A 12,667-nucleotide genomic window follows, 5' to 3' on the forward strand; every position below is an offset into this window, starting at 1 on the left:
TAACCAGTCTGATATACTGCCTTCCTTAGTTAATTGCTGGTTTAATTTAAAACAGTAATTATTTAAACTGTGTCTTTTGTCCCCTGACTACACTGTGTCTGGTTGGGTAGGGAACAGGGCTGCCTCCCTCAAAAGGTTTACATTTTAACAATAGACATGTTTTCAGCCCAAAGAGGTGGATTTGTGCAGTAGGAGTTTAGTCTTCAGTGTCAAGCCAAGGTGGCCAGAATATTTTGAAGTGGGAAGAAGAAGTAGAGACAGCCCAATTCCACCATGCCAAGGACTGTCTTATCTGCTTGGCATTGAGACTGGCCCAAAGGAGAGCCAGTCCTGAAGCTTGTTTGACTTCCGGCCTAGGACACAGCCAGCCCTGTATGATCTCTCCATGTAAGAACCGTTCTCATTGAAATCCACTCGAAGTGTTCATCCTCATAACCAGCAGTAGCAATCCCTGCAATAGGCGTTAGGAGTATTCCTATGTAAGAATCAGCTAAGGTGGCGGCTTGTCCTAGAAATGTCACCTCTTATGCTGCCTTCATTTACTGGCCTTCCCATGTTTAGCTTTCAGACGGGCAGCTTGACTTGGCAGGAAGAGTCTATTTTTCTGAAAGTTAAAATGGCTCTCCCAGCTGGCGGGAGGAAGGGGGCCAGCAAAGACAATCAGGTCACATACCAGACCAACCGTCTTTTTTTTCTTTCTTTCTTTCTTTTCTTTTTCTTTTTTTTAAAATCAGAGTGGCTGTCCTCCTTGTTTTCTTTGAAAGAAGATCATTTTCTGAACGCAGAGAGATTGGGCTCTCCAGCAGCCTCTCTCGGTGGGTGGGACCTGCTGAAGAATGCAAGGGTGAGAAACAAAACCAAACCTCAGAAGATGGAAAGAATCCCTTTCCCATGGACATCAGTTACATTCATTAATGGCTCACAAATGAGTTCAGACTCATTTTTTGATCTGTGGGATTGTTTTAAATTGAGCTCCAGAAACAGGTCCTGAGAGCAGGATTCATGTGTAAGTGATTTATTAAGGAAATGTTCCCAGGGAAGCCAGGAAGTTAGGGAAAGATGGACAGAGAAGGGGAAGAACCCAAGAAAAGCTCCATCTCATGTCAAATACCTGCCTCAGCCCGATCCTCTAGGGGAGCTCTGGAGGGTGAATTATACCTCAGGGTGTGTCCCCACGCAAGGGCAAGGTTGCTGGGCTTTCAGACTCCCTCACCAGCAGTTGACACTCCCAGTTATGGGCCACCCTGGAGGAAGGGAGAACTCCCAGGCCTTTTTGGCTCTTTATCACGAAAGATTACAAAATGCAGGCTTTCTGGGCTCACCCCTTTGGGGAGGATTAACCAGCCCGTAAAGACACCCTTTTTTTCTTTGAGAACTACCATGGCCCCCTCCACTCCCATCTCTCCACCCTATGCCCACACACACATGCAATGCCACCCTCCACAGCTGAGTTCCTCTGTCTCCATGACCACAGTCCAGCCAAGGAGATTCTTTCTCCCGAGATTTTGGTTTGGGGACTGAGAGAATCCTGTGCCGTCTGGCTGTTGGCCTGGCTGGGGGTCGTGTGGACTTAGAAGTGAGGTCCCCATGTGGGCTGGCTGAGCTTGGACATGGGCCCAGTGAAGCGGAGAAAACCAATCCACGGAGAGAAAAAAGAGGATGTAACCAGATTAATAGCTAATAAATATGAAGTGCTGGCACTGTATTCACATGGATGAGCTCATCGGAGCCTCAGCACAACCTTGTGGGGTCAGAGCTGTAGCTGTTCTCATCCAAGGTCAGGGACACTCAAGTCTCAAGTGGTTTAGTAGCTTATCCAAGGTCACACAGCTTGAAAGGGTGCAGTCAGGCTTCACTCCTCTGGTTTAACTCCAGTGCCACACACTGCCCACGAGGCCAGGAGGGCAGCTGAGTGCTCAGAAGTCCAGGTTAGATTTTGTGACTCTTTTTTTTTTTTGCGGTACGTGGGCCTCTCACTATTGTGGCCTCTCCCGTTGCGGTGGACGGGCTCCGACGCGCAGGCTCAGCGGCCATGGCTCATGGGCCCAGCCACTCCACGGCATGTGGGATCTTCCCGGACCGGGGCACGAACCTGTGTCCCCTGCATCGGTAGGCGGACTCTCAACCACTGCGCCACCAGGGAAGCCCAGATTTTGTGACTCTTGAGAGTAAGTGAAGGCCAGGCAGAGTCTGACTGATTGCTGCCCAGGTCCCTGGTGGTGGTCCTCTCCTCAGAGACCTGCTTGAAACATTTGCTGTAACATGTTATTATAAATACTCCCCCCTCGCTTAAAAAAACAAACTCGGATAATGTTTATAGTGGATTTCTGTTGCTTGCAACTAAAAGACTCTTAGGGAGAACGCCTGCTCTTGATGAAATGAGTAAGAAACTGAAATTTGTCTCCAGTTCTTTTCAACTCCAAAAGTTCCTTTTCTGGTCCTCGTGCCCCAGGTTGGGTGCACAGGAGTTTCACCCACATTAGACTCCGGGTGTCATAACAGGCAATGCCTGGGCAATGTGATGTTAGCAGCTGCATGGCCTATAACATCCCCACTACAGCCTCACCTTTGGGCCCCCTGAGTTTGAGAGTAGAAATCTCCCTGGGAGAGAAAACCCCTCCTAAGAGAGATGAGCCTTTTCAGGTGGAGGTGATACAAGGGAGAATCAAGGAGGAACCCCAGACTCTAAGAACTGTCAGAGAAATCGTGCTGTGTGTTGTATTTAGATTATGTCTGAGTGGCTTGATGAATGCTCTTACAGACATACGAAGACTCAGCCAAAGTGCTCACTGTCTAACAGGAGAAATGAGCACTGTATATAGTGGAAGAGAAAATAACGCAAGGCTGATAACTTCATTCATAGTTTAAGTGAGAAGATTCAGTTTCCTATAAGAGTCATGTTCTACGATCAAGGGAACAAATACAATTTCCTCTTTCAAGCACATATTACAACCTTTATGCAGGAGTAAACAAAATTTTATTCTAAACTATTGGATAGTAAAGCAAATAGTAAATGAGTATAAGAAATAGAGATTTAACTTTCAGTAAGATCTTCATTCCTTCTCTTTAGCCACTCTTTACAACGCTCCTTAAATGTAATATATAAATACTGTAATATATAGATCTTTATAGTGAATACGTAATACTTGCTAGAATGGAACATTTTTTCATCTTCTTTATCTTTGCTGAGCAGGAGATTTTCAACAGAACATTTACATTCTTCAAGAACTTATGTCAACAATTATTCAACCCTTGATATCAAATACAATTGTAGCTTATACTTCTAAGATTAAAGTTATCCATCTAAAATTTCTGATCTCCAGTGTTAAACTCACAAAATCAACACCTTAGTAGAAGATACCTTTAAGATGACAGTATTGTTGTAAAACAAAAGAAGAAAGACATGGTTTTGTCAATAGTCTTAACCACAGATGGCAAAGCTGCAATTATTCCCCCTTTGGTATCCTAACAGAGACCCCCAGTCCATCAGAGCAGCCTTGCTCACTGAGCCTGGATGAGGCCTCAGAGTTCCTTCCAAAGCAGCATCCAGGAAGCAAATATTAAGCTGTTGGTGATGGCATCTTATTTACCTTCCGTATCAGTCTGTGTTTCCTTGTAAACTACAGGGTCTTCTGGCTAATTTATGCTAAAGAAGAATTATGATAGCTCATAAAATCACTAAGAGGGCTGAAGGTACACAATCTAGCCTGAACTTCTCAAAAGAACTGGGAGCTATAGCCAGCAGGGCCCCAGAAGCACCATGCCTGTGGCATGATCAGGGAGCTTCTGAGTCTACAAGCTGCCCTGCTCCTGCTGCTTTTAGCAGAATAAAAGCTATCGATCACACTGGCCACAAGGCCTGCTCTCCCTACACAAGGCCAACAGCTTGCTTTGCCCACTCGCTCCATCAAGACTCACATCAGTGCACAGGCCTGGCGGACTCTGAGTCCTGTGAGGAGCCCTAGCTGCAGGCCAGCCTGCAGGATGCTTGTAGGTTTCCACCGCTACAGAGCAGGAAGGCGCACTGCAGGAGGGAACGGTACTGAGGGAGACAATCTGTAGGTCTGCTTCACAGTCTCACGATGAATCTATGGCATTAGATATAGGAAGGAAGCACGGGAGAATAAGGAAGAACTATAAAGCAATTGGGATTTGCCAGAGTTCATTCAGCACTGTCCAGGAGAGAAGGAGCCCCAGTGACATAGATGTCCAGTCCTTTGTAGAGGTAAACCTCTGAAGAGAGGAGAGAGAAGCTCTGGGCCATTATAACCTGACAGAGGGTGATCAACCGTCCTGGTTTCCCCAGGACTGGGGGATTTCCCAGAACGTACAGCTTTCAGCACTCAAACTGGGACAGTCTCTGGCACACCAGAATGAATTGGTTATCTTAACTCGATGACAGTTACCATTGGCACCGGCCAACTAACTCACTCACTTGGTTCAGGTTTTACTCTCACTAAGCAAAATTCTGGTTAGCATTTGGCTTTCCCGATGCGTGGGAAATAATGCCGCCCGAAACATTTAGCCCAGTGTCTATTTTAAGTTTATTTCACTTTCGAATATGTCCCGACCAGGTATCTACATGTTTCATTTCCTTGGCAGTTTTTCTTCCTCTGTACGTGAACATACTTCCTTTCTGATTTGCATCTGTCTTTCTGTTGAGACTTTGCTTAGTGTGAGGTAGTTCCCGCAGACAGGTCTTCCCCTCAGTGCCTTCTTCTCAGGCTCCCGACCTCAGCACCGCACGTGGGAACCAGACGGGTCCATGAGGGCTGCTCCCCACTCTCCGAGGCTCTAAGTGAGCAGCTGCTGGCGTCTCGAGATATCACCTCCCCCTGACTCCTTTACGTGGCAACGCCCTGTGGTCTAAGTAGCATCTTCGACACTTCCTTGTCAGGCCGGCCCTGGTGAAGGGCGGAAGCCTGAGAACTGAGGGCTCCTGACGGCTGGGAGGCAGATCAGCCAATTGGTGAGGGAGGCCCCCGGAGGCCAGAACAAGTTCACCTTCTTTACCACGACCAGAAGGCTTGTTCCACCCCCGCTGTGGTGCCTCCCCACAGCCCTGCCTTTGCAGGCCACACTCTCTGCTCCCTCCTTCCCTCCTCCTTTCACTCGGTTCGCAGTGCCCCCTCATTTCCTCCCATGGCCTTTGCTCATGTGAGTCTTTGGCTGCAATGCCTTTTTTTCTCATTCCTCTCCACCCCTTGCTATACAGCCTGTCTTTAAGGCATAACTCAAATGCCTTGGATTTGCTCTTCCGGTCAGAACTGGTTCTCTGACATCCAGCTCCCAAAAGACTTGATGCTGCTGCTCTAATACCAATCACATTGGATCTGGTAATGGAGTTAATTTGTGCATCCGTCTACATTCCCTGCTGGATTTTAAGTTCTCCAGGGCAAAGCCATGTATTATGCATCTTTGTGTACCCAGTGCCTACTGCATATTTAAAACCTGAATTAGATGAACCGGGTAAGGAAGAGACCTCCAGGCTCCTTTGAAGACCTCCCTCAAGCAGCGTAGATAGATCCCCACAAGTCCAGGACCCCTGGCAGAAACGTCACGGAGAGAAGATTCCCTTACTGTTTCTTCCTTTATCTCCCTTCAGTCTCTTCCCCCTCCATCCTAAAGATACATAAAAATACACGTTACTCCAGTTAGATAAATATCCCTTTGGGAACAAGCTGGGTGAAGCTTGGAGAATGTCTCGTTTTATAGCACAATTTAAAAATATAGTCCTTGTTATGCTATTTGTTCATGCATAAAATACAATGTTTAAAACATTGCTGAAAAACACAAATATTTTATATCTAAGACGTCTTTGTAATGACTTGCGAATATGGAAAGAGCCCTGAACCATGAATCAGAACAACTGAGTATTAATATTGCCTTAGGAACTGAGTGGTTTTGTGCCACTGACAAGACATTTATCCCCTTTGAGTCTCTGCTGTTTCTTCTGTGAAATGAAAGAGTGGAGCAGTGATGTCTGAGGTCTCTCCAGCTCTAAAGGTCTGGAAGGTTCTGACGCTATGGTTTCTGAAGGTAAAAAGAAGAGAACCTGCCCTCTAATCATGGAGTCTTTCACCCCCTCCTCATGTGACAAGCCTGGGAAGAGTCCAAATCCAGTGACATTAAGATCAAAGAAGAGTTGAATTTTTTTTTTAACGTCTTTATTGGAGTATAATTGCTTTACAATGGTGTGTTAGTTTCTGCTTTATAACAAAGTGAATCAGCTATACATATACCTATATCCCCATATATCTTCCCTCTTGCATCTCCCTCCCTCCCACCCTCCCTATCCCACCCCTCTAGGTGGTCACAAAGCACCGAGCTGATCTCCCTGTGCTATGCGGCTGCTTCCCACTAGCTATCTATTTTACACTTGGTAGCATATATATGTCCATGCCACTAAGAGGAGTTGAATTTTCTAAAAGTAGATGTAATAAGGAAGTATTTCTCCTCCACATCTTGAGTATTCCCGGAGGAAGCCACCACAATGGTTACACCAATCACTGCTGTAACATTTTTCTTCTGCCCAAGTCAAGGCTGCTCCACTGGGCTGGTGGAGTCAGCTGGGAAAACGGACCTTGTTCTTGTCCCTACTGTGCCACGTAAGGGCAACTCTGCTCCACTGATGTCACTCAGGCACGACTTGCATAATAAATTATTTCCAAACTAAAAATATCTGGGCCCTTAATCACAGAAGAAAACAAGTCTCTTCTGTGAGGCCTCATAGTGGTTGTAAATTTCGAGGGCTCTTGGGACAGACATTGCCTGGCCGAATTAGCAAGCTCACACCCAGCTTCTTTCATAGTCATTCCTCTAACTGTTTCTCTGGGCGTGGTCTGGGTCTCTGCCTTCCAAAGCTTAAACTCAGTGCATGGGCACTTTCTCTCTTTTGTGCCCAGGTGGTGAGTGCTTCAAATTGGACCCTGGATGTCATCTCCCAAATGGCTCCTTTCTCTCTCTCTTCCAATAAATCAATCATCGATTCCATTGGCTTAACATCTTCATTACGTATCTCCTCTTCTCCACTGTTGTGGGAGCAGTTAGCTTGGAAGTAAGATTAAGGAATGTACTTCCTGAGAGGAAGTACATTACTAAAAGTGTTTGAGTGGTGGCAGTATGTGGTCAGACATGCATTTTCCAAAGATTACTCTGGCTATAAAGAGCAAATGGATTGGGGTGGGTGGCAAAAGTGGGACAGGAGGACACCAATGAGGAGGTTGTCAAGGCAGCTCACATGACAGATGGTGGTGGTTTGGTCCAGGGTCATGGCTGTGGGGACAGCTAGAGGGAGGATCTGGGAGGGAACTAGGAGGTAGATTCCATTGGATCAGCTGTTGGCCCGAATGTGGGCAGGAGGCTGAGGGCGCAAGGAGGATCACCTACGTCTCTGGTGGGAGCAGTGGATGGAAGGTGTGGCTGCTTCACTGAGATGGGAAGTGCTGTGGAGAAGCAGTTTGAGAGGGAGGAAGAGGAGGAGGGAGGGGGCAGGGATGGGCTGTGTCTGACAGGAGGAGAGCAGGTGAAATGCAGGCACTGCCCCCTCTCTGGCTCATTGCCTCTCTTGTATCATCCAACTCAAAATTCTCTGTCTCTACTCCACAAAAACCATCCTTCAAAAATGTTCTAGGCCTAAAATCTCCTGGAAAATCTGACCTCAGCATCGGAGGAAAGAACACTGTATTGAGTTTGGGAGATGGGGTGGGTGAAGACTTGGCCCGAAGCCACCAACCTGCTGTGCAAGCTTGGATGCGTCCCCTAACGTGTCTGAGCCTCAGTTTCATATTCTCTAACATGACGCTTTTGCATGTGGTGTTGTCTAAGATAATTCTCTAAGAGTTGTCAAATGTTCTAATTCTTTATTATTCAGTAATAGCCTTTGCCAAGGCTACATGGGACATATTTCAAAAACAGAACGGTATTGCCAAACTTAAGAAGCACTGAGTATGTAGAGCATAGTACGTAGTTACAGTGCAGTGTTTTTAAATTACTTAATGTGAAGAGTTAATATAGGTTGTGGTTAAACACAGAGCTGGGCTATCTGAACTCAAATTTCATCCCAGCCACCTGCTGCTGTGTAAGCCCTGCAAATTATTGAACTTCTTTCTGCCCCAGTTCCACCACCTACAAAATGGGTACAGGATTATCGTGACAGTGATCTGAAATTAAAATCTGTAAAGTACTGTATTAGATCATTGCTATTTAGAGTAACCACTCTTTAGCCTTTACTCTATTATCTGTAAAATAGGATTACTAATAACCACTTATTAATAAGAATATGGGGAAATTAAGTAAAATTGCATAGCTACTTAAAGCATGCAACACAAAGCCTATTTCTTGGTAAGTAATCAATGCAGGTAGATTGACAGCCCAATAGCCACAGCTAGAATCTGGCTCTCAATCCCATTCCAGTTTCCAAAGAATAAACAAAACTCTCTGTCCTTTTTGGGTGTGCTTGTGACAGGAGAGAAATAAATCAGATGCTATGCTGTTGTTTTCTCCTGGTGTTTAATAAGCTTTTATTTTAAAAGAATACCAAGTTTTCCTAAGTGGCTTTCTTTAAAAGGAGCACAGTGTGCCGTGGCTTAGCAATTTCCATTCTCCACTGAGTAATTGAAGGTCTGTTTCTCCCCAGGACAGTTTTAAAGTAGAAACAGACATGCTGGTGCCCCTTATATTTCTCCTGAATATAACATTTAGCTTCCATTTATTGAAAATGAGTTGAAGGAAAAATGTAACAGCAAGGATCACATAATTATGCTTTTCTCCATATTCTTTTTAACACGTTCCTCCTAGCAGACTCTGTATTTTGCCATGAAATTCTGCAACTTATGAAAATGTAATAGCATCACAAGCCCAGAGAAGAGTAAAAATTGATATCCTACACTTAACACAGAGGAAAATGTTCCTTGGGAGAATAACACTCCACACACCATCTACTGCAGGCATTTATGAGTGTGTACTTGATAAAGGAAGAGAGAAAGCTGGAAGAGTCAGGAGAAGGAACCATATGGTGTGAGCCAGGGATCTGCAGCGTTGCCAACCTGACTGGAAAGAATGACAGTAAGAGATGGAGGCGAATCTTCTGTTTCTAGTTTTGCCCCCCACCTCCAGGTCCCTCCATGATAGTAAGGAGTAAACTGGCAAGATTTGTATTTAAATTCACAAGAGAAGACGAAACGCAAACTTTTCAGCTGCCTCTCATTTTAGACCTAACTGTACTTTCCGCCCCCTCTGGCCCACTGTTCCCTCTCATCTGCTCTTGTAAATTATGTACATCAGAAAAGCAGTGACTCATGCGGCAGAAGCTTGAGGAAATGTGTGGCTTAATGAGGAGGAAAGAAGGTCTGATACTGATTGCAAAAATAAAAAAGCGTACTTCATTTTGTACGACATGCTCCACGTTCAAGTTCATCGTGGGCACAGACTTGCAAGAGCCAAATGGTGAAAGAAGGTAACAACAGAAGGAAGCATGACGACAACACCCTAACAGCCTCCCTGAGTTTCCCCTTGTCTCTAATTTGCCTAGCTGGCGGCTACCTGATTTGGTTTATAGTAAGTGACATGATGAGCAGAAATGTGTTGCAGTTAGCAGTTGTACAGGTCAAGACCAGACCAGACTGTTGGAACAGCTATCCTAGGTCTCTCAAACACACAGCTTTCTTATGCTGAGTGTATCACTCTAGGGAATTATGTCCAGTTGCAACAGTCAATAAAATCTCAATGGCTGCCTTCCATAGCTTTTGTCCTCATCTTGGTGTCTACCCTCCCCTCGCTTCAGAAACTGAAGCTTGGGATGCAGTCACACCAGTGAGGGCTCAGGGTCCAGCAGCAATTGTCTGGACCAACAAAGTCCCACGAGACCCACAATTGCCAAGTCACTACATTCGATATAAAGGCCCAGGTCATGGTCCCTCAGGCTAGGAAAGATAACCTGGAAATCGATTCAAGGAATACTCTAGAAGTTGGACAAGGCAAGGAACAGATCCTCCTCTGGAGCCTCCAGAAGGAATGCAACCCTGCGGACACCTCAGTTTTAATCCTGTTAGACCCTTTCAGACTCTGACCTCCAGAACTGTAAGATAATAAATTTGTGTTGTTTTATGCCACTAAATGTGTGGTGATTAGTTATAGGAGCAATAGGAAACTGAAACCCAGGACTCTTGATGTAATGTATCCCAGACCACCTCATTTTGTAAATAAGGAAAGTGAGACCCAGGGAATTTGCTAACTTTCACAAAATTGCGTGGCTAGTGACCAGTGGCCACTGATGACATGGAGCATTTCGCCGATGCTAAACCCAAAGCCCTTTGAGTGTATTAATTCACTAAATCATCAGCATGACCCTAAGGCAGCAGCTCTTGTTCTTATCCTCATTTTACAGATGAAGAAACTGAGGTACAGTGATGTTAAATTCATGATGCTGCTAAGAGTCTGTACCCGGGCACTGCGGCTCTGGAACGTCCTCCCTTCACCTCTAGGCATAATGCCAATTGGACGAAGAGCATTCCCACACTCTACCAACCCCTAAAGAGTTATTTTTTATATACATTTATTTTTATTTTTTGCTGTGTTGGGTCTTTGTTGCTGTGTGTGGGCTTTCTCTGGTTGCGGCGAGTGGGGGCTACTCTTTGTTGTGGTGCGCGGGCTTGTCATTGCAGTGGCTTCTCTTGTGGCAGAGCACGGGTTCTAGGCACGCCGGCTTCAGTAGTTGTGGCACGCAGCCTCAGTAGTTGTGGCACGTGAGCTCTAGAGTGCAGGCTCAGTAGCTGTGGCACACGGGCTTAGTTGCTCCAGCAGCATGTGGGAATCTTCCCGGGCCCGGGCTCGAACCCGTGTCCCTTGCACTGGCAGGCGGATTCTTAACCATTGCGCCACCAGGGAAGCCCCACTAAAGAGTTATTTTACCTTTATCTCATTTCATCTCGACAACCCCATGGGGTGTGCAGGTTATTTCCATTTTAAGACGAAGAAAACAAGGGACAGAGACTAAAGCATACCTCTGGTTAGTTGTGATTATGACACCCCCCAACCCCCCTCTCTTGGCAGTTTTGCCTCAGTGGCACCATGAGGGATACAAAAGATAGAGGGCAGAGTTTCTGCCTTCTGCAAGCTTATGGATTATCTTGGGCTAAATTTGGTAACGTGAATGTCACTTTTTCCAGCTCGGACCTCTTGGCAAGACTATTCCTGAGGCTTTGATCAATAACTGCTGTCTGGAGCAATCTGACGTCGCACATTGAAGAGCTTGGAACAAAGTAAGCGATCAATCATAAACAGCAGTTCCCCCGCCAGGCACAGCGCCCAGGGCTTATGAATTGAGGCTGTGTTTTTATAGCCAATACAATGTATTTCGTTAGACTGTGTATTTATTTGGGGTGGCTTGAGGAGGGGCTGGTGGAGCTTTGGGGACCAGATTCAAGCTGCCCCAGCCACTCCTCGGTGTCACCAGTTTCCCATGCAAACCACTGTAGGCTCAGGAGAGGAAGACACAGTTCCTGCCACCAAGAAGCTGGCTCGCTATTTGGACGTGCACATTAAGACAAACCAGCGAACAAACAAAAGCCCTAACAAGTCAGGGCCATCCGGGCATGAGGCGCGCGAGAGGCACGGGTGCGTGGGTGCCGGCCCCATCCGTGTGGGCGCAGGGAAGCCTCACGGGAAAGTGGGATTTTGAAGCATGAATGGGTGGGTGAGGAGGGAGTGTGATCTTAGGTGGAGAGAAAAGTGGGGGCAATGGGATGGGTGAGAAAGTTCAGATGAGCATTTTGAAGACAGTGAATATAGCAGGTCAACCGGTGTAAAGGACTCGTGCAGGCACAGTAAAGTCTAATGTTGGTTACCACTGAACCATTCATTTAGTCAACAAATATTTATTGTTCACCTACCCTGTGCCAGGCGCTAGCCTCGGCACTAGAGACCCAGCAGCAGATAAATCATGTGCCCTAAAATGTGACGACTGTTGCCCTGATTTGGGCTCCAGCAGCCCTGCCCCATGTTCCTGGCAGCCAAGCTCTGATCTTCAATCCTGCCTGCAGAGAGGGATCCTCATTTCAGCCATTCTTCCTGCAGACAGATTACACCTGCCCTCCCCCAGCCTCTGACGTGGGGCAGACACAGGAGCCCGGTGATCGGCTCGGCTGGAATAAATTACTGGCCCATCATCTTCATGCATAAAACATGGCACAGGAGGCCTGGGCTGGGCAGCCCAGCACAGCAGCTGCCTTCGGGCCAGTCGGGAGTTAAGGGAAGGAAAGAAAAGGCAAGTTTCAAGATAAAAGAAGTCAACGGAAGCCTTGGATATAAAAAAGGAGAAGAGAGCTTTTAAAAAAAATTTTTTTTATACGTCTGGCCTTGACTTCCTGTATCGCTACGAGCACTTTTGCTCTCCAGCCATGAGAAGGTGTTAGACCCTCACTTTGGGACCATGGTGTTACCTTCACGATTGCACTGGATCAGAAACAGGCCATGGAGGGACAGGATCCGGAGGCGGCAGCTCAACCGTGAGTGTCCCGGGGTGTTGCCCGCTCCCCCCAACCCCCCCCACCGCCCCCGCCTTCCTTCTCCACACCTTTCCCAGTACACTCATTTATGCCCCTGCTGCAAATCCGCTCCAAGCTTCCCCCCACCATCTCCTCCTTCATGTCCTGTGCACCCTCTTCAA

General features: G+C 46.6%; 1 protein-coding gene across 5 annotated transcripts in view; it reads left to right on the plus strand.

Annotated features, from left to right (window-relative positions):
* The first annotated feature begins 12,178 nt into the window (after positions 1-12,178).
* RIPOR2 (RHO family interacting cell polarization regulator 2) overlaps positions 12,179-12,667 on the plus strand; it is a 212,564-nt gene continuing 212,075 nt past the window's right edge. The window contains exon 1 of one of the 5 annotated variants that reach the window (XM_033434790.2): positions 12,179-12,506. In XM_033434790.2, the coding sequence (XP_033290681.2) occupies positions 12,431-12,506 (76 nt within the window). In that variant the 5' untranslated portion in view covers positions 12,179-12,430. The remainder of the gene's footprint in view (positions 12,507-12,667) is intronic. The other 4 variants (XM_033434794.2, XM_033434793.2, XM_033434795.2 and 1 more) reach the window with 4 other exon arrangements.

Source organism: Orcinus orca, chromosome 10 (assembly GCF_937001465.1).
Source record: "Orcinus orca chromosome 10, mOrcOrc1.1, whole genome shotgun sequence".
Lineage (NCBI taxonomy): Eukaryota > Metazoa > Chordata > Mammalia > Artiodactyla > Delphinidae > Orcinus > Orcinus orca.